This window comes from Rhinolophus ferrumequinum, chromosome 3 (assembly GCF_004115265.2).
Source record: "Rhinolophus ferrumequinum isolate MPI-CBG mRhiFer1 chromosome 3, mRhiFer1_v1.p, whole genome shotgun sequence".
NCBI classification, from domain to species: Eukaryota; Metazoa; Chordata; class Mammalia; order Chiroptera; family Rhinolophidae; genus Rhinolophus; species Rhinolophus ferrumequinum.
In genome coordinates, this window is record NC_046286.1 from 78,415,866 (window position 1) to 78,438,874 (window position 23,009).

The 23,009-nt window shown below is 39.9% G+C and overlaps 1 protein-coding gene across 13 annotated transcripts in view; it reads right to left on the bottom strand.

Annotated features, from left to right (window-relative positions):
- Positions 1-23,009, bottom strand: part of EPB41L2 (erythrocyte membrane protein band 4.1 like 2) — a 206,024-nt gene that overhangs the window by 9,096 nt on the left and 173,919 nt on the right. For 3 of the 13 annotated variants that reach the window (XM_033098315.1, XM_033098297.1, XM_033098308.1), the window contains 8 exons: positions 22,790-22,891; positions 19,087-19,254; positions 17,727-17,780; positions 16,957-17,520; positions 14,940-15,062; positions 13,050-13,148; positions 11,291-11,371; positions 7,200-7,310 (listed from right to left, as the gene is read on the bottom strand). In XM_033098315.1, coding sequence (XP_032954206.1) covers positions 7,206-7,310; positions 11,291-11,371; positions 13,050-13,148; positions 14,940-15,062; positions 16,957-17,520; positions 17,727-17,780; positions 19,087-19,254; positions 22,790-22,891 — 1,296 coding nt within the window. In that variant the 3' untranslated portion in view covers positions 7,200-7,205. The remainder of the gene's footprint in view (positions 1-7,199; positions 7,311-11,290; positions 11,372-13,049; positions 13,149-14,939; positions 15,063-16,956; positions 17,521-17,726; positions 17,781-19,086; positions 19,255-22,789; positions 22,892-23,009) is intronic. The other 10 variants (XM_033098359.1, XM_033098351.1, XM_033098367.1 and 7 more) reach the window with 8 other exon arrangements.

Here is a 23,009-nt window from a genome sequence, read left to right on the forward strand (position 1 = left end):
ACACTCTGTACACAATTTAAAATTAAATATTCTTAATTTCCATACTCTCAAATATGCCCTAGAGTATAATAAAGTCATAACCACCACTTCCACCCCTCTCAGAGGCCAGGTGGGTAACAGATGAGTAAGGAGACTAGATACCAAGGACCTCAATATGAAGAAACGCTGGTGACTTGGAGAGCTCCTCCCCGTCTAAGGGACATTCAGCCACTGCAGCCATGAAAGAAAGCATGCTCAGTGTTGTCAGAGCTTCTGATGTTTCTAAAATGGCTGGCATCTTCCCAGTTTAAGCATTAACAATTAATTCAAATTCTAAAAAATGCTGCTTGGGCCAAAAAAGAAAACTCTGAATATGGCCTGCATGTCTTCAATTTGTAAAATTTGCCTTGCCCTTCTGCCCCTTTTTGGTACCATTTTTAACCCTCGATGATAATGAAAAACTGGGGGATATAAGCAGCATTTGTGAAGGATTAACAACTTTAACAAACCTGTAAGAGATAAAATATAATAAACACCTGAATAGAAAAATGGACAAAGGGCACAAACTGGCAATTCAAAGAAACGCAAATTGTGTGTGTGTGTGTGTGTGTGTGTGTGTGTTTCAACCTTACTAGCAATGGAAAAAACAACAATTAAAAATTGCCCTTTTGTCACAATTTATAAAGAAAGGGGGGATTGGCAAACATTTTTTAAATGTCTTATAATCTTTAGTGTGGGGACACAGGGAAGCTCTTAAACTGCTAGCAGGAGTCTAACTTTGTAGAAACTTGAAGGTGGACAGTTTGGCGTTGGTAGCATACCAACTCTGATTTTTAAAAATATCTGCTCTAGAGAAACAATGAAATTAATGCACAAAAATGTATACAAGTATAATCTTTGCAGGTGTGTGTATAAGTGTGAAAACTGAGGAACAATCTAAATACCCATTCATAGAGGTTAAATAAACCATCACACATCTATTCCACGGCTATTGAAAAACGAGGAGGCAATGACAAGGGACGTTATCTACACTGCACTGTTAGGAGGACAAAAAAGCAGCATATGTAACAGAGTCAATAGTCCCAACCTATGTAAATTGAGGTGTGAGTGCAGGTGTGAATGTGTATACACACACACGTAACACACACACACACACTGTGGGAAGGGATAATCTAGCTCTAGATAATAGGGATTATCTATTCCTATTAGATTAGCAGAGGAATTATGGTCAATTACATTTTGTACTGTCTTTCACTTTTAAAAATTATAACCTCCTCTCTTTTCTTTTGCACAAACAATAGTCAATAATGATTTTGTCCAAGAGCAAATCCTGGGGAATTAATGACTACCAGAAACTAAGGTATGTACCACAGCAGCGGCATCCAGCGCCTCTTTTGTTTGGTAGTTTAAATATAATATATTGTAACTGACTCATTGTTAGCACTTCCAGATTTATAAATATTAAAAGTGAACATTCCACAGCATTCCAGAGTGAAAACTGGCTATGCCTGAAACTCACTACATCCAAAATGGTTTTTTTTCATTTCTATGTATAAGACGTCTAGGTTTGATTAATCTATATCGAAAACTAAACTGTACTAAAATGCTAATTTTAGGAATGAGACTACTACAACTAGACAAATACAATAAAATAAAAATGGAACGCATTTCATATGCCTGAAAACCGCCTGGCTCCTGAAGTAAAAACAGTCATCTGGAGTTAAACAGGCTTGTGCTTCTCTTTCAACAGCAGGGAGATGCTCAGGACCAACGTGTAAATGAGTAGCTCCTGATGAGCTAGAGCTCAGGTCAGCCAACAGGCTTCTTCTCTCCTGTCACGGCAGTGACGGAGCATTGTGAGTTCATTTTGAAGTGATGAACTTCACCCTGACTTTGAAATGTTGGTTTGAACATGGAATTATCTATTTTAGAAATTGGTGTTCATGAATGCACAACACAGAAAGCAAAACCACTAATCTAGTTATGTACTTAGTACGGATTGTGGATTGGGAGTCAGGGTACATCGAACAGGTTCCAAGGAATGATGGATTTGCCAGGTCGTTAGTAATCATACACTAGCTCTGGGACGCTGTGGAACCTAATGCGATACTCCCCATCGTCTCAGGCGGAGTGGACAGAAAAGCGGAAGTCCCTATTATTGTTTTCAGCTTCGTGAAAGCACTCACCATGTAAAATCCCCATTTCCTCAACCCATTTCAGGGCTCCATCCCTACTAGTAGCTGACTGAAGTAGCTCTGCCAAAGCCTCCAGGTTCCTTCTGTACCAACAGTTTCCAAGGACATACGAGATCTGACAATTAAGTTTGCGAACTTGTTGCAATGATGATGATAAACTTTTTTGATATGAGAGGGATCATTCATTATGAATTTGTACCAACTGGACAGTTAACCAATTTTACTGTTTAGAGGTGTTGAAAAGACTACGTGAAAAAGTTAGACAACCTGAACTTCTCACCAGCAATTCATGGCTCTTGCGTCACGACAATGCATCAGCTCACAGGGCACTGTCTGTGAGGGACTTTTTAGTCAATAAACAAATCACTGTATTGGAACACTCTCCCTACTCACCTGATCTGGCCCCCAATGACTTCTTTCTTTACCTGAAGATAAAGGAAATACTGAAAGGAAGACATTTTGATGACATTCAGGACATCAAGGGTAATACAACGACAGCTCTGATGGCCATTCTAGAGAAAGAGTTCCAAAATTGCTTTGAAGGGTGGACTAGGTACTGGCATCGGTGCATAGCTTTCTGAGGGGAGTACTTTGAAGGTGACCGTAGTGATATTCAGCAATGAGGTATGTAGCACTTTCTAGGATGAGTTCGCGAAATTAACTGTCCGACCTCATAGTTGCTTGATTTCTCTGCCATACTAATACTTGGTTACTCTCTCCTTGAAGTTATCCTCTCTCAGTTTTTATACCCTTTTGTCCCTGTTTTTAGTTTCCTCCTGGTTCCTCCTCCTCTGTGTCCTCTGCTTCCCAGGTCTGAACTCTCTGGCCTGTCCCTGGATAACTCACTCAAACAGAAGACTTCACATCAATAGATGACATTTTCAAATGACCTTCAAATCTCTGTCTCCTGATCTGAAGCGTATTGTGCTATCTCTCAGAGCTCCTGGCTGCCTCCTGGACCTCTCTGTAGACATTTCTCAAAGTCAACAACTCAGGGATAAAAATCTTCCTTTTTATTTGACTCTTAAGAACAAAAAAAGGATTCATGGTTGACCTTACATGTTATGAAAAGTTTCTACAACCTGCCTTGGAAACAAACCCTTCTGTAAATTCTATTATCGTTCCTAGTTTACAGATGACAGAACTGAGGCACAGAGACGTGAAAGAGCCTGCCCAGGCCACACAACTACAAAGTAGATTTGAACCCTTAAAATGTGCTATGCTACACTTCCTCTTAACATTCAGACCACCTGGTAAATTTCCAATTACCCATGTTGTGGGTTTATAAGATGGGGCCTTACAGATTCATTTCCAAGCTTCTTCTGTATAGTACCACAGGGAAAAAAATACGTTCCTGCTTTAAGATAGCTAACTAAGAACAAAGGACTGGTGACATTGCACATGACATGTGAAAAACAAAACATGTATTCCATGATTGAAATTATAGGTACGCCATCGACTCATTTGCCCAAGCTACAAACCTGGGCGTTCGTTATCTGGGAGTCTCCCCTGTGCCTCCACCAGTCCAATTCGCTAATTTCCATAGTCTCATGCAAACGGTCACCCAGTCACAAAACTCTTCCTACTTACCCTCTCTCAAATACATGAGAAGTACGCACAGCTTTTCAGGATCAAGTTTAGCCTCTTCAGCTTGGCTTGTAAGACTCTTTATGACTAGGCCTCTGCCTCTCTGCTCCCCTCATTTCCCATCACTCTCCTGTAAGTATTCTGCAATCCAGCTGTTCCTAGAGTGTCAAGTTCACAGCACCATATCCTGCCTGGAATACCTCCTTCTTCCATGCCTTTCTTCACTGAGCTAACTCCTACTCATCTTGAAGCTCAAGTGAGACGCTCCATCCTGATTTAGAGATCTTTTTGTTCCCACTAAACCCAATTCAGAACACAGCACAAAACTTGGAGCTGTTTTGCAGCATTGACTTACTGTCTGTGAGTGCAGACCTTGTTTGATTTGAAATCTCCAGAGTAAAACAGTAGATGGCATCTCACGGGCCCTCTATGTATATTTGTATAATAAGCAAATAAAGGAATAAAATGAGTGAATGGAGGAGAGTCCGCTCCTGTGTCATTTCATCTTTTGGCTGCTCACTGCTTTCAGATGAAAAGGAGGCATCGTTCACTTTTTTTAGCCCACATCAATGATTTACTCAAGGAGTTAGAGAGGCTCGTTTGAAGTCTGGGTTCAGAGAGCTCATGGTGCCAACTAAAGCAGAGTCACAAGCTCCCCCTTCTGGGACTCATTCTTTCAGAAGCCAACAAGCCTGGAGTCTTCTCCCCACTCATCAGGACAGTTCAGGAACTCCATCCCAGTGGTAACATGTCAGGGACATTTTGTGTCCATGTGAGGGCTCATACATATGCATTTAGAACAAATTGGCAGCAGGAGGAAATAGTCCATAAGCGGACATAGAAAGAAGTACAAAGATTTAGTGAAATACTCCTGTAAAGTCTGTGTTTTCTTTTTCACGGTGTCTGCACTTAGCTCCTCTCTGCCTCACAGCCAGCCGACACCCAGCTGAGATGGCAGACTCCGGAGACTTAGTCCACTGCAGGCTGTCTTTGGCCATCTTCCTGTCTGCGCTACACCCCCACTGCCTACTTTCAATGCTGGATCAAAGGCTCAGAGCTACTCCAACGGGAGAGGTCAGGTCAGAAGGAGAGCTCTTCATGAACAGGGAACTGGGAGAGATACAGCACAAATATTTGTTCTTTTCTGATGTTCAGATACACTCCTGCTCTTTGCCCTGGCCCACCTGCTGCCTCTGTGGGATCCTGCCAGGGCAGCAAGAGGGCAGCTGCAGCAGTAGAAACACACTACTCCCAGTCCTGAGTGTCACTAGCAAAGGAAAAGGCTCAAGAACAAGCTGCAGCTAGTGGGTGGTAGAGATGCTAAAATGACTTTGAGATACTGAGATTCACTCCTATTCTTCCTTTAGATTTCAACTCAAACTTTGTTTCTTGAGTAATAGGTTAAATTTATAATAGTTTGACTCCCTCGTTTTGTTTTCTCATATGACGTTATTTCCTTCAGAGCATTTATCAGATATGCAATTACATTTTGTTTACTTGTTAATATTTACACCTCCCCTCCTGGAGCACAGCCTCCCCAAAGAAGGAGACCGAATTTGTTTTGCCTGCCAACTTGATAATTTGAATCCTGAATGTCTAGCCCAACTCTAACATATTTTGGCACTCAAATATTTTTTGAATGGATGAATGAATTTTTCCAAACTTATCTAGTTTGCTCACCTTCTATGTGAATTTATACTTTTACTTCCTTAAACCTGTTTAACAAGGCTGCTTATAAAACATGACCTCTAAGACAGGCAAACTTGAAAGGCTCTGCGTGTGTGTGTGGGGGGGGGAGGGGTGTACACTGTGAAAACGAATATAAGGTGCCAGGAATAACTCATGTAACTAATTCATTTTAAAACTTATTAAAATGTCACAAATGAAAGTAGGGTGTTGGTAATGTTCACAGCGGTCATTATTGATTCATAGAATTTAGGAGAAATACCCACTATTTTTACATTTTTATAACACTCAATTTTCTTATTGTTTTATGATATCCTTATGTAAGTCCTATGTGTTAAAAAAGGTAGATTTAACCATTTCCACTAACATGCCCAAAATCACATAGTTTGAGATCTGGCAAGATGAAAACATAGTAGTACTTGACCGTCTGACTCCCAGCTCAGATACTCTCAGCCTTCCATATATAACATTCAGGGAAATACATCTCAAAAATAAAAAGTTAAACATTCAGCATATAACAGCACTTTCATTCAGGTAACTAGATACTGTGCTTGTGCTACAATTTTAAATGATTTCTGCTTGTAGGCCTTTCTACACCCTGTGTTGAAAACAGTATCTGAGATATAAAGAGATGCTAGGTACAAAACCAATATAGAAAAGTCAATTGTAGCTCCCTATACCAGCAACGTCTAGAAAAGATTTATAAGAACTCTTTCTGGATAAAAGAAAAAAACAAATCATACAATTTAATTGAAAGAAATTAAAGAAGATCTATATAAATGGAGAAATACTTCATGTTTGTGGAAAAGAAGACTTAATATATAGTTCTCTGATTATTTAAGATAAATGATTTAAGATAAATATACATCACTAATTATTTAAGATAAATTCTTAAAAGTGGTTAAATGTTAGGCATGTTTAATGGGTGTTTTTTTTTGTCAAATTGTCCTCCAGGAAATATTACTAATTTATACAGCAGCATATAAGTATATTTTTCCTCCCACAACTTCCCCGACACCAGCTAAAAACATAAACTTGCCAGATTTGTAAGTGAAAATATGTGCACTGAATTTTTAATTGATATTAATTTAAATATTTTTGTTTATTGTTCACTTAAGTTTCTACATCGTTTGCTTAACCCTCTGCCCATTTTTCTACTTAAGTGTTTTAGTTTTTTGATGACATGTAAGAGTTCTTAATATAGTCAGGACATTAATCCTTTCTTTGCCTGGAATATTAAACTTTGCAATTTATCCTTTACTTTTGTTTTTGTTGGTTCGATTACAGTTTTCAGTTTTTATCTAGTCAAAACAATCTTTTCCCTTTATGGTTCATTCTCTGATATACAAGTATTAATGTCTATATTTAAAAGACTTAACTCATCTCTCCCTCTGTGTCTCCTACAATAAAAATCCCTCATCTAAACGAAAGCAACAGCACCTTCCTCAAAGGTCACTGTGAACATTAATTAAGATAACTGTGCCAGTGTGCTTTTAAGTCGTAAAACAACTTATAACTGTCAATTATTAGCAGCCCTCAATACATGGCACTTATTAACACTACATGCCCGCTGGTCGACAGTTTATAATTATATGCAGGTAACCCGAGCCGATGTACTTGGGGATAATACAGTCTGAAAATGAAACGGACGGCAGGAGACAGACACTGTGACGCAGCAGCGCGTTCCCATCCCTCAGTCCAGGAGCACAAAACAGTCACAAGAAAGACCCCACACAACACAGGCTCTCTCACCTGAACTTACTCCTCCCCTTCCTCCAGCTCCGTTTCTTTGTGCACCACCACTCTCGTGACCGACATGTCGGGATGCTGCTCTCTGGCTTCCCTGATGGCCTGGGCCAGCGCCTGCCAGGGTCAGGAGAGAGCACAGTCAGCGGAGAAATAGGCTCCTGCTCAGGACGGCAACACACGTGTGTGCCGATCCCCTGGGATTCCACCTCGCGCAAAGGTGGTTTTTTTGCTTCACTTGAGGAAGCAGGAAGATTGGTTAATTTCAGAGAAGGCTTCTCATTTCCCCAAAGTGCCATTTCTCCAGTCCATTTTCAAATAATGATCCATGCAGAAGGAATTAGCTGGTTCTGAATCCCAGCCTTGCACGCCCATGAGACTTGGAAACAACAGATCTTCTGTGACCTTCGAACTCTCACCTGGTAACCTGAGACCAATGCTAAGGGTGCAGGGACCATTTTAAGGTTTGCTGTAAGGGCGAAGGACTAATGTGAAGCACCCAGCACAGTGCCTGCTCTGTACACTCAAGTTATACTTGCTATTAACCGATCGCCTGAAACCCCAACGGGCAGGACCAGGCAGGCCTCGCCCTTCTGCGCCCTCTTGGGCTCTCAGTAACTGTGGTAAAAAGTCTGCTGAACTAAAGTGTTGCAGGAAAAGTATCATCTCCTAGGGCACAGAACAATGAAAACTGCAGCAACAATGACACTCAGTAAAGCTGAAGGCCAGACATGGACTAATCCTTAGGTGATAAAGTCGAGCTCCCTATTTTACAGTTGAAAACACTGACGCACAAAGGTAGTGGGTCTCGGTCAAGGCCATCCTGCCAGTGGCTGCAGGGCAGCAGCAGAAGCCAGGGTGCCTCTACTGGTTCATGGCCTCTTCTCTGGATCAGGCTGTGACAAAGCAACAAGGTTTCTCTGCAGCGCATCAGAAAGTATACGAGTGCTGCAGCAACGTGGAAAAATCCTACTTTTCAGAGGGGCAATTATTAAAAGAGGTTTTGGGGAGAAAGTAAAAGAAAACACCACTGAACAGCACTAAAAATCTAGGACAGATCTATGAAACAAAAAAGAAATTCTACTAGGCTAGAGAGTGCCATGATTCATAAGGAAAATACGCATTTGAAAAAAGCAGTGCAATTTTCCTGCTGCTCTGTCACCTGCCTAAGGGGACAAGTGCATTTTTTGTTTGGAATATAGTTTCTGTCAGCAAAACCTTGAGCCTATTCCACAAAAAAAGAAATTGTTTTTACACCAAAAAACTTTTGCACAGAAGATTCAAAGACACTTGAGGGAGCTTAAAATTACACGAGAGAACAAACCGGAGACCTACCTGTGTCAGGACAAGAGAGAACGCAGACAGGGGACCAGCCACCAATTTGAGCATCAGCACAACTGTTTGTCAGGTGGGAAGAACAGGGAGACGGGAGGGCAAGAGTGGAGTGGGGCGATCTTATCTCAGAAAGTGTTTCTGTGTATTGACTGCGGTGTCAGTGGGGACGGAGAAGTACAGGAGTGTGGCTGTGTGTGCGTGTGTGTGTGCGTGTGTGTATGCAAGAGGGAGACTGGAATGATTAAAACTGTCTACCCCATGTTCGTTTGTGGAATCCAAATTGGGAAGGACAAGCTCTGATGGGACCCAAATATAGCTTACAGACAATTTATCAGACACTCAAGAGTTTATGTTCACTGTAAAGTTGTACCTACATAAAAGCAGTGTAATTGTTACAGCAAAACTATAAATGACGTTCATGGGAAAGGAACACGTGCGAAACATGCTTTAATTAGCGGAAAAGTGGGGAAAATAAAAAACTGCTAGAATCACCTTCAAACACATTTGAAGGCAGTCTGCCATTAATTCCTTTCATTCTATAAGAGCAGTACATGAAATTAAATATGGTAAGAAACTAAATACTGTCGAGTATTAACTGATTATGGCAACAAGAAAGACTGTGAGAACACTTTTTAATCACATCCTACTGCCGAACTGAGAAGGTATTTTATCAGGACTGGGTTTTGCTCAGTAACCTTCCAGCTGACAGCTGAGCTGAGAAGCTAACTGCAGGGTCGTTTCCTTCTCCCTGGTACAGGGCTGAGAATGTCAGGACTCGCATAGGGTGAGGAAACTGCAAAGCAAGCTTCTGTAAGGGCATGCCTCTTTAATTTGCCAGCACAGAAGAGATTCCTTTTTTCCTATCTTGTTCAAATGAAGGTTTCCCTTCCACTATTAATGTAGGCAAGGAACTGGAAAAAAAAAAGTGTCAATGATTTTAAAGTCACTACATGATCAACGTGAATTTTTGGCAGAGAAGTGATTTCACTCCTTTAATTTTAAACAACTGTCATTCATTAAAGGCTTTAAGAAGAAAGGGAACTCATCATGAGATCCTGGTGACAAACACACCAGAAGCCACAATTAAATTTACTCAAAAAAGTTTATACCATTTTATAATTAGACATAAAAAAGTTACATCTCTGTTCTCATTATTTGGATATCTGACCTGGATTTTAAAATGGGCTGAAACAGGATATCTTACAAATGGGACAGTTAACGCTGCGATGATGTCATGATTGTTTTCTTCATGTAAGAGTTAGGAATAGATGCTATTTTGGAACTAAAGAAGGCACATAAAATAAAATCTGAGGGGAGAAAGTGGCATTTGAAAGCCAGAAAGGGCCTGGGCTCAGTGGAAACAAAGGCTAGGGGAAAACCCCAGTTTTCATTTTCTACCAAGCCAACGCATGAGGTCTCCTGCCTAGCACGCTCCGCTGTAGAAAGTCCACAAATGCTTGCTGAGTGCGAGTCCCAGAGCAAAAGAGCAAGAATAGGTTTGCTCCAATTTACGGTCAAAGGAACTCAAGGCTGCACCAGTGGACAGAGGCAGAATAGATCCCCTACATGGGATCCTGCGGCCTTGGTTCTCACGTAGGTAATTCACTCTCCAGCGGCAAAGACACACGTACTAGTCATCTACTAAGAATCGTACTCTTCAGTCAGAATTCAGAGTCAGGGCAACCCTTTAACATGTGAAACATGTAAGGAAAATTATGCTTACAGGGGTTTAAAAAACTTTTTTTTTTTTTTTGCAGGCATAAAAGAAATTCGTTTCTCTTTGGTCACATATAGTGAGTCTTTCTTAAATGAGAAATTTTGTTTTCTAAAATTCTCTTCCCCGAGTTCAATACTGCGTTCAAAGCTGGATAACTAGCATTTGTTCCTACTCCTCAGCTGGAATGGTCAGCTGAATATTTCTTATTCTCTTCTTATTTCTTTTTCTCTTCTTATTTCTTTTTCTCTTCTTATTTCTTTTTCAATAAGTTGTTATAGAAGGAAAACAGCTTCGTCTCCTTTAAAGGGGAGTTAAAATCACTCAGAAAATTAAAACAACAACAACAACAACTTATTATCATCACTTGGGACTGCAGTCTAAAATTAAAGCTACTCTCAAAGTCTCCGGCAGTTCCATTCATCACCTGCTTTTTAAAGTTATGCATTCTGCTCAATATTAGAATGGAAGTACCATTCTTTAAACATTTTTTTTCCTGAATACATATAAATGTTCACGTTGTAAAAGACCTTAGATTACCTCCCCGACCCCTCAATAATAGTAATAATTCGGGAAAAAAACCTAGTGGTAAATAGCCCAACTTTTGTAATGCTATTAAAAAAATACTTCGTAAGTTCCTAAAAGTAGGCATAAGTCAAACTTAGTGGCTTTTCTTATTTTTTGGAAGCCAGTGTCATTAAACTAGCATTCATTTGTTAATAGTTGATGACTTGCCTTTAAATCATGCCCAGATGAATACCTACTGGCTGCCAGGAATTCTCTTGATGATTTTATAGACCCCAAAGGATGCGTAAAGCCACTGGGAAATAAAGAGCAATCCATGATCCAAGTGTTGTGCTGATTCTTATTAGGAAGGCTGCAGGACAGGCGTGTCTAGGCTGTGAGGTATCTTACACCACACTGAGGAAGTGGATTCACGCAGGAGGCACTGGGAGAAGGGGGTTGGCATAGGGATGTGACATGACAACAGGTGCGGACCTTGGAAAACAAACATGGGCAATTTCAGAGCCAGAACCTCAGTCCTTACCTGGTCATGATCAATATCTGCATCTCCTGTGATCACAATGCGTTTCTCGATTCTTGTTTCAGATATTCCACCTTTCATAGTCTAAAGGGCATAAAGAAAAAGAAGGGCGGGGAGGACAGAATCACTAAAGCATGTTTTACATACAATCAGAGAAATCAGGCATGGAGCACAGCTAGACCTTCTGATGATCGTAAGGCAATGCACACGGAGTGGGGAAGACTGAGGTTCTAGAAACTTCCCTTATTTTCAAGCTCAGTATAGAATCCTGTTGTTAAATTTGCAGCATCCATAAGTATTCCTCAACTGGAAGCAAGCTTAAAACTAATTTATCAAGACTTAGGGGAGATTCCGAGGGAACAGCCCCCTTTTAATCCACATAGTTCCACTGGGACAGTCCATTACAAGTTCGGGAGTTTCTTGCCTCCCAATTGGCTATTTTTGAAAAGAAGAATGGAGAAGAAATAATTGCTTGGTTTATGTAAAGTTAGAAGGCCTTCTAACAATACTGGTATCCTGTTTAGGTTTGGGGAACTGCTTGATCTGATCGTTTTGACTGCTTGATTCTCATCACCCAAGTCTATTTGGTGATTCTGTTCATTTGGTTTAGTGCTTTGATAAAAAGAGGACTTGGATTTGGTTTAAGACATGTAAGTGTGTGAGAGGGATCTATTCATTCCTGTTTAACTGCAGCTTCTGCATGTAGTTGTACATGTGAACATGCAGCATGGCTGGACAGAGGCTGTGGTCGGCTCTGGGGGCAGGAGCTCCTGGGTGAACTGCCACCAGAGGTACTGGCTGGGAGCAAAATAATAGAGCCTGGGGCACGGCAGAGGCTGAAGAGATCATATGCCTGTGACATTCTAAAGGGACAATGAGCAAATTCCACACGGTCCTGAGAAAGCACACATCCAACCTGTACAACTCCGATAAACTTACACAAGTGACTGCACTTCACCATACAGAACAAGGCTTATTAATAGACTTAATAACTGGATATGCTTTAAAATGTACACCAATACCAACTTGCATTTATGTGGCATTTCTTACTTTACAGTTTTTTGTTGAAATATGGGGCAAAGAGGGCACAAAGGGTACATTTAAGACCTTCAAGCACTAACCAAATGTGAGAAGTAGAAGCAAAAGGAAATGCTAGAAAATAAGGCTAGAGTTAGAAATGTGGTGAGTGCAGCATGTATCAGAATCGCCTGGAGGGCCTCTTAAAATACACCCCCGGTTGCAGTAGGTCCCGAGGGGGGCCACAGTATTCACACTGCTAACAAGTCCCCAGATGAGCTTGCTGCTGCTACTCCAGAATCACTGGTCATCTGGTATTAAACATTTAGAGAATGATCTGGAAAAATGCCCCAAGTCAACATACAAGTATCTTAAATCAATGAAAAATTTCCATCACTTGAACAACTTGTTGAAAATTTTGAATGACAGTCTAACGTACCCTTTGCACTTAGCAAACCTGTGCTTCTACTTTTGCTAAATTCTGTTCCTATAGCTAGCGAGCTGTCTTCGGTATACCTATTCACAACATATTTTTACCCCCTTGTACTTTACAAAATGGCAATTTCATTTAAATACATTTGTCAATGGAGCCCAATTTCTTGTATACTTTAACGATAGGCACTTTTATTCCATTGGTACTGCCTGTGTATCAATCTGAAGTATGACTAGAAACAAGGAAACAATTCAGAAAAGACCCTGTTTGCAATGTACCATCCTCTACGTAGGATTCCCCAGATTGCTTTACCTTGGTGATGTGTGTGGTGGTTGTTGTCGACACGGACTCAGCAGTGATGGTTTGTGCGGTCAGTAACGTGCCTGAGTCACCACCGGCCCCGCCATCAATCTTTGGATAGTTGGGGGAAAAATACAAAGCAATGCTTAACTTCCATTATGATGTCAGAGAAGACCCCTCCCATCAATATGCATCTTTTAAAATCTTTGCATTTGGCAGAGGATGCTATCTGGCTTTGCATGTTATAGTGGTAATTTTCTGGCGGTCCTTTAAAGAGAGTAAGGGAAAGGCTAAATGCACATAGAGAAGAAAACCCCCTATACAGAGAAATAGAAAAAAGGAAGAGTGGAGGTAGAGGTGAGGTAGGACTGAAAGCTACCAGGGAGTCATGACATGACAGAATTTGACGGAAGGTCATTGGTAGAAGCTTGAAAAAGAAACCAGAGAACCAGGTAGAGAAGTTTCCACAGTGATCAGAAGTGCTGATTTTGTTGTTGTTTAAGCACAGGTGGGTAAAAGTAGATAAACATTTTCTCAGATTAGTCAGCAATAGAACCTGACTACCGTAGACTAAACTTCATGATTTGGTTATTTGCTTATCTCTAGTACATTCGTTTTTAAATGACATTGTTCCTGTAACAGTTTGTGCGTTGTGAGCATATATACGGGGGCATATATTTCAATACATACACATGCCTGTGCTCTCTCTATATACAGATTTCATATATAAATCCCATGATATATCTAAATAGATTTTAACTCATTTGCTTTGATACTAGAAAAGGCAGAAAGTTCTAGAGTTTACCAGTGGAAATAATAAAGGAAATTAATAGCCTAACAGTTTATGTTAAGATCACCAAATATATTTGCCTCCTGTTTCCTGACACGGACACAAAGAAATAACCAGAAGTTTCAGAGCCTTTCTTGTTACATGTTAAGAGGAAATCTCTCTTGAACTTGGTTCACGCAATGTACTTTTCATGAGGGCACTTACCACCACAGTACACGAGTGCAAGCTCTCCCACCACACCCATTTATAAAAACCCTGTTTGTGCTTATGTCAGGTCTATACACATTTAAGATAGCATATCTAAAGTAATTTTGAGGAATATATACATGCATTAAACCTTTAAAAACGTATTTTGAGAGCGTAATAATCTGCCATCCTTCACCATGGTATAATCCTACTATGAACACTGAATTTCTCAATTGAGAAATAGCACAAATTTCTAAACAGTCCCATTTTGAAATGATACTTTACCTTTTCTGTTATCTTTAAAAGGTTAGGTATCTTAATGCCTATTTCAAATCTTTACAGAATCAATGTCTGAATATCTAAAATCAAATACAAATCCAGTAATTATTTAGCTACACAATATTGCGTTTATGTAAGAATGATGATGTATGTCTTCAGAAAATAATCCCATGTGAAGGAGAAGAATGGATGTGTGTGTGTGCATGTGTATACACTTGGAAGCAAAAGTGAGTTGATGGATTTGTCTTCATAGAGTTCGGGGGACAGAGCCTAAATCCTACTAGTCCACAAATTATTACACCATATCCAATAAACTTTATGCGATGATTTGTTTCCTCAGTGTACATAAACATTCCTGGATACATTAAGCCAGAAATCGCTTATAATAATATAACCAAGATTGGCACTAAATAATCATGTGTATGCTTCCTCCCTATAATGAATGATTGGGTCATCTATTTGATTGCAGCTCTGTCTCAATTTAAGAAGCAACATAGCAAGCTACATTGTTGAGGTACAGTTATAAGATGGAGCTATAAAAAGCTATGTCAAAGTCAGAAACATATAAACTAGGAGAAGACAGAATGAAAACAGAAACAGACTAAGTAAAAAGGAACTCAAATAGTCCAAATCTAGAGCTTTTGTACCTGTGGAGACTCATATGTGATGGTTTTGGTCTCAGTTTGGACAATAGGAACTTCCTTTGTGGAGATTTCTGTCCTTTGTGAGGCATCAGAAATTGTTACCATCTCTGTTTTTATCACTGGTGGCTGAGGTGGAAAGGAAGGGAAAAATAAATTCTAGAGGTAATGAAGTAAAAGTGCTTAATGGAGCCTCTAAAAATAATGGTAAGAAATATATCCAAACACACACTCATGAACAAAAGAGTAGAATAATTTAAAACAAAAGACATAAAAGAAAAACATTTTCCTTCAAATCTCTCTCTCTCTCTCTCTCTCTCTCTCTCTCTCTCTCTCTCTCTCTCTCTCTCACACACACACAATAAAAATAAGCTAACGTAATGGCTCCATAAATTATGATATTCTTCTTCAAATTATGATGGTCTCAAATTACTTACATGTCAAGCCTGGTGTACAGTGATATATAAACTTTAGCTTTGGGCAAGTAATAATACAATTGAAAAGAAAACAGAATGAACTACATGAAGTGACCTGCCTTGATATTTAGCAGTTTAAAGAACCACATGGTTTGTGTGAAGGCTCAATGCCTTTAACTGGCATACAATCTAGGGAGGCTAAGATTTGCTCTTTTCCTCCAAAAGCCTTCTCTGCTCTATTGACAAGGATATCCCATTTTCAGAAGGAATGTCTTCAAGTATGGTCGTTTTCAATTATACTTGTCTAAAACTTGCAGTGTTTCTTCTGTGTTACATAAGTTAAACTGTTACATCTAGCATTAGTCCACCAACATTGCATTAATGCTTTGAACAATTAAAAACATTAAAGGAGAAGTTCACGGCCTGTTAACACTGTAGTCTGCTGAGCATGTATGTTAATACAACACCAGACTATATTACTACCAAAATACTACAGTAGTTTCTTGGAGAGAAAATTTCCAAGTGTAATTATTTGAAGAGGAACAACCATACATAAATGTGGAAAATAGTTCAGAGCATTCCAAGACTCTTGAAATGTCTTCTCTAAAGTGAAACGGGAAGTTTAAAAGTAACATAGTAAAACTTCATTTAATCATTTCAAGACAAAGTCACTTCAAGATTTTCCAGCCCATCAAAGAGAGCAAAGGTGGATAATCCCTACATGGGAGGCATTTAATTTTAGAATCAAGAAACATTTACATGGAAGAAACCCTCCCTCAGCATAACTTTAACTCCCAATTCAGAGACACTGCACCTAGAGACCAACACAGTCTAAGAGGAGTGTGGAACGTTCTCTTTCTCAAAGAGAAAAAAAGAAAAAACTCATATCCTCAAAACATGAAACTTGTGAATAATCCAGAACTGATGACAGGAAAGAATGAGAAGAGAAATCTCCTATTCAACAGTCTAGCCTCTGGCTGTCTAGAAAGAAAGAAAAGGCTCTAAACAAACCATACAATCCCTGGAATCTAAAAACAGAAACCACAGTGGTATTCAAGAAATACTGTTTTCATCACTGCCAGATGTTGAATTCAGGGCACCATAGTAATCAGGGCCTGCTGCTATTTCTAAAAATCTTAAGTTGAAGACAGAATGAGCCAGAAAGTCAAACCCAGTCACGACAACAGCAGCACACACACTCACAATGACCATTTTTCAACAATACATATATAATTTTCTAATTAAACCAACAAAAAAGTCATTTAGCATGAGGAAGCTGTGCAACTGAAGACAAACAGTTGAAAACATCCAAAACATGCAAAGGAAAATTTAGATGTGAAACGAGAATGAAAAAATGATGTGAGGGTGACACGCCAGTTTCCTCTATCAGGTGATCCAGGGGCAGCAAAGAAGCTAGCAACCAGGACCCAGGTGGGCAGAAAACCTACAAAGCAGTGCTTTCCCCCTTCATCCCGTGAGAGATCAAGATCAGAATCTTGCTGAAAAAGCTGAAGGAGAACTGGGAGGACAGGAGAGGAAGAAAGGCAGGTGTTCTCCACCTGAGAAATAGCTCCAGAGTTTAGCTCCCGCTTGAGGCTCCCATTTACCTCTGAACAACAAATAATCTGTGGCAAAACATCAATGTCAACATGAGACACCTCTCCGTTAACTTTATGTTGCTCGTCCTCTGCTTCTTCACTCATGTCTTGCTTAATAGCGCCTTCGTGTACACTCTTCTCTGTCGGTATCTTTGGGGCAACTACAGTTTCCTGGGTCACTGTGTCTACTGCGCTTACACTGGCCCCTGCTTGCTTGCCTGCGCTGGCTTCTGGCACTGCTTCCTGCCTCTCTACTACCTTGGCTGCTCGGCTGGCTTCTTCCTCCAGCTCTGCTTCACACTCCTCCTGTTCTTCCTTGATGGTGCCCTCCGCCACCCGGTGGTGGGGCCGGTACTCTCCCACATCTTCCTCCTCACTCTCACTGCTGCTGCTGCTCTCAGAAGACAGGGAGGTGGAGTCTTTCTGGGCCAGAGGCTCCACCTTACGGATCTCCCCAGGACCACTCCCAGGTGATAGCTCTTTACCGTTCATGTCTTCAGTGATTACTCTTTCGTCTTTCCCAACCTCTGCCTGATTCTTCTCCTCCACTACATTCAGAGTCTCATGTGAACTCTGCACAAAAAAAGAATGGATGAGGGGAGGGAAAACAAAAAGACATGAATAAATAAAAATGACGGACACCAAAATTAACTGATGGTAGGTTCATGTCATGGAGAAAAACAAAGATGATGATGATGGCTGACTGAAAGGTAAGCAGGGAAAACGTGACTGGGGTGAGAAGCGTCAGGCAATGGTGTTAACGTGGGAAAGGGGAGAACCTTAGCAGCATCACTGGCTCCAGTGCAAGGCCCTTCTGACTCGGGAGCGCGTTTCTGCGAAACAAAAAGCAACCAAGGACACAAAATCAATAAAGTTTTACCTCAACACCCACCAAAACACACATCGGACACTGCAGACAGAACAGTAACAATCAACATCCATAAAAACCTTGGCTCAAGGTCACATAAAAGACAATCAAGACAAATGTGAAAAGCTTACAAAAGGAAACAAAAACACAAAACAGCCAGCTTCCTCCCAAAGAAATAAAGTGATTTTAGTACACTGAGAAGTACTACTTACATAGTTGAAAAGGTAGAGAAAAACTGGAATTACATCAATGCTTACTGATTATTTTAAAATGTAAACTTTATAACTTATAAAACGTATCCAAAAAAGTTTTGATCTTAATCAGACTATAAAGCCTGTCTGAAACTCTGATTCCTAAATGGAACCTGTGTTTTTGGCTGGCTCTTTTGAAAAACAGCTTTAACTTGCAAAATCATAGTTGGTCTCAGATAACCATTAACATAAAAATGTTGTTCCACAAATGGAATGGGAGGGACTAATACATATAATCTATGAGTATAATACATCCCTAACTGTATTATTAGACTAGCAAAAGGGATATTATAACATTAGGGTGGATATCAATAATGATTCCAAGCATATTCTCTTAGAATTTAGCTCTTCCACTGGCGTCTTTGAAAACTGAAATGAACCATATTTATTATTTGAGATGCTTACTCCTGCCCCCTGCAGACATTTACTTCTTGGGGGTACATTTACTCTAGTTAAATAGTACAGTACCTAAATGTTCATTATTATTATAGGTCAGTGAATTATTATTATTACTCAACCTCAAGTGGGTGGATGGGTTCCACCCAAGTTCAGGGAATCCCTTAGGTTCATTCTAAAAAACGAAACCAATTATTTCACTGAGTATGGCAGGTACCTCAAATTGTTCCCATGTAAACCGAATTTTTAAAATAACAAGCCATCAGATGACGCCTGAAAGACATTTGGGCTTTGAATACTTGTACTTCTGCAAAGCATACTTAGCTTCTGTACTTAGCTGAGGGGTTCCCTGCACATAATAATAACTCCGAATCTGAGCCTTACTAGTTTAAATGATCTTATGAATTTAGGCAGATATTTTTCGGGGGGAGAGGTACCCCAAAAGAGGCAGGATTAACATCCAATGTGTATCTTTTCGTTCTGTCCAAATTCAGTCATTATTTCTTGAATGTTTCTTAATTTCACCAGTGAAAGCATTGAAGGGAAGGGTTCCTGAATATTTAAAAAATAAAAATCACTTTCATATGTGGCTTTTAAAAACAGGGGAAACAAAATAAAATGCACCTCAGGAAACTGTGAGAAGGGCGAGGAAGAAAGCTTTTCAGAAGGTGCGTTATAGTTCACAACAGTGCCCTCTGCTGTCCAAGTGGTGGCTGAGGTGGAGGTGGCTTGCATGCTATCAGAAAAGCCCTTTTCACTAAACAAAATTGATGTTATCTCCTCTTCTAGGCTCTAGACAGGTCAGAAAAGGAAGAGCAAAGAATTAACAATAAGTCAGACCAGACAGCAGTGACCTATTGAAAGAAAGGAAATTTTACATAAGAAAGAATCGCAGAACAGCATAAACTGAAAGAGGTGAGGAATCTGAAAGATTCGGCAGCAGGCGTGTGTGGCAGTTTGCCTAAAGGCCAGCTTTCCACCCTGCCTGAGAATCTTGGACAGCTCTAACCAGTGGACACCAGCTAGAACTCCTTGGTGTGTCACTAAAGCTTTCATCACAAACCGAGCACGATCAAACACTGTTCCATATATTCTGGAACCCCATTTTGCACAGAATGGCATCTTCAGGGGCCCCTACACTTGAAACGCTTCTTTCTGTTTCATAGCTTGGGTGATCCTACCCTCTTGTCTCAATGTCCTTCCCTTGGGCACTGTGGGCCTCGCCAATTCTGTCATCTCTCTGAGGTCCACCTAATAGTCCATACTTTATGTACGGCCTTTCCTAACCATCCCATCTCCTACGATCTCTTCCCTCCTCCACACCACTTCAACTGTACAACAACTACTCTGACAGCAACCCACAGAAATTCCCTCAGACGTGCTAAATATGCCCTGGAATGAAGAAACAGTACTTCTCCCCCCGCCCCCCCCCCACAAGTAATAAACAGGTGTAAGAAAAGAATTCTAAATAGGAAGACAAACTCAGAGGTAAAATCTGTGAGTCATGTTAAAATCATCTGTCCCTGAAAAACTATTAAGGCAAATTGTATCTTCACATTTCTGGCCCTTAAGCTATGATTCCTAACCTGTGGTCCCTAACCTGTCTGAGGGCACAAAAGGAAAGCTGGGTACTGTCCCAGGTACCCGGAATGCCAACAGCAAAACGTCACTATGAAGCCCTCTCTCCCTCACATCAGAAGTGTGAAAGAATACTTCCTGAAAGTATTAAAGAAAGAATACACCTCACTACCCAAAGATCTTAAAGATAAGTAGATGAACAAATAAATGACATTTCTGGGATGCCCCCTGGGACAGCGCAGTAGGAGGGGTGAGGAATAGGGATATCGAGATGAATAGCCCTAAGTGCATATTAAAGCATTTGCATTATTATGAAAGAAAAACAGCTGGACTAATTCAGCTTAACTACAATCTCCATAATTACACCACCCCTAGGGGTAGGGTGGGTGGAGAGGGTGTCCTTCCAGGTAAGAGATCACTGGGGAGTTTAAATAAGTGCAATGCATTTAATTATTCAATAAAATACCCTCAAAAGTACTTTAAAACTAGTCTATGTAGTCTCTACCTGATTCATGAGAGAATATGTTATATAAACTTAAGTAGGTCATAATTCCCACAACACCTCAGAGGATAGATATACAATAGTTATTTGCCTTCATGATATGGTGTCCAATTTCTCGTTCTATTCTCAAAATTGTTCATATTCAAACTAATGCCATTCTGAAAGTTTGATGCATTTAAACTAGAAACTATTATTTAAAATTTATAAATCCCATATGATAGAAATTTGGAAAATTTGGTCAAATTACACTCATGCATAATTGTTTATTTCATATTTCATTAAGGATTATGCTTTAAATATAACCAAGAAATCCTGCAAAATCAGTAGCAAAAGGAAGATACAACAAAGACAAAAATTGGTACGATCCTCTCTTAAAAGTCAAAACACTCCAGCAGGCTTAACTGCTCACACACTTTCAACTACTGGCAGTACTATGCCATTTGGGGTGGGAGGAGGTACATTGCAAGTGGTCAATACATGTTTGTTAGGTGAAGAGATGAATGGACGATTGCAGTTACAACAATCCATATGTATATTAAACAAGTATGTGTTTTGCTACATGTGCTGGAGAGGGAAAGAACAAGAAAAAAACAGTGCAGATAAACCATTTAGGAGCTAAACGAAGGGTAAATTCTAGATTTAAATTTCACATGAGATCACTTTAGAGTAACTTCTACAACATCATATTTTATATTGTGTATTCCTAAGCCATGACATCCAGAAAAATGATCATTTTCAACATCTTCACCAAAATTCCAAAGTTTCCTACTTCAAAAAGTGTAAGGACATTACTTTAAACTGATCAAATTACCATGTGATGTGCTTCTAGAGGATAAACTTTCAAAAATACATAATATTTTAAAGCACGTGATATTAAACTCATCGTTTTACACAGAGTCTAAGTGGCTTTGGATTTCATGCTGACATTTAAAGTACATAAATATGCCACTTGGTTTAGCTTTATGACATTATTTTCCTCATTTGTAGCACCCTGGAAATATTTCACCTCAACTAAACCTCAAATTCCTTTAGGGCAAAACTTCATCTTCCATTTATTTTGCCCTCTCCCCCACTCTACTGTATCTTCTGATAAATAGTATTCTCTACTGATTAACCAAATCGGACTTTTGTGGAAGGCAAATTTTCCTTATGACTGATCTCTGCTCTCATTCATACCCCCTGTAATCCATTCCTCATCCAGCACCAGAGGGATGTCTGTCAGACCCAAGGATTATGTCACTACCCAGTGTAAAGTTATCCACTGGCTTCCCATCATTCCTGTAACACAATTCCAAACTGTCACTATGGTGGTTAAGACCCTGACAGGATCTGAGGTCTAAATTCCTTGACTTTTCCTAAACCCTTGTCATTGGGTCTTTCAGTTCCTTAAACGAGTTCCTGCCTTAGGGCTGTTGCATTTGCTCTTCCTCACACGCGAAAAAACCTTCACCTCAGCTTCCTTCCCATCAGTAAGGGCGCAACCCAAATGCCAACTCTTCCTGACCACAATGGTAAAGTAGCCTTCCCAATCAACTTTTAACACAACCTTGTATTTCATCTTAACAGTCACTCGTTAATACCCTCTATTTTCTAATCACTAATTTACATATCCACTGTCTAACTCCAGTAGACTCTAAGCTCTCTAAGTCCCAGAAATACAGGCTGGTCAGCTGGATAAGCAAAATCAGTAGAAAGTAAAGAATAAGAACGTGAAAGCAACAGAAAGCTAACTTCTTAGGAATGCCAGATATTTCATATATGCAGGAGCACAGAAAGAGCTCTGAGGGGCTGCTGCTACAGGACACCCTAATGATTTCCCATTAAATCTTTTAAAATAAAAGCTCAAAAGGTTTCCAAATGTAATTAGTAAACTAATCACCTAAATCACAGATGTTGTTATTTGAACTCCCCACAGTGTGCACAAGCAATGTACAAACAGTGCATTTCCCCATGAAATCATGGTTTCCCAACTGCCAGCCACATACGTCAAAATTAGGAGTCACTTATCACCTAACTCAGTTGATAAGTCTGCATTTCAAATTGTGGATTTTCAAATAAAGTATTTCTGCAATATCTCACCGAATGATCCTCTGCTTCCATGCATGGAGATTTAACTTTTTAAATGCTCAAAAATTATTCCAGAATATATAGGTTGATACATAAGGAAAAAAAAATCTATGGCTGTGGACAGAAATAAAAGAAAACGAGGAGAAAGCAAGAGCAGATCTAAGGATGCAAGGTGAACACCTTGTCTGCCTCCTGGGCTTTTTCTTCAACAGTCCATGTTGCCGCCATCTGATGCTTCTCCTTCATGGATAAAATATCCTTGAAAAGATGGTCTCCTTTTCTCTATTGTTTTAAACAATAGACATAGTCAACAAATAAGACAAGAACATCACATTGACAGCAACACAAACATAAAACAATGTGCGAGTCTGCGGAACAAACCAGATGAAGCAGCACACAC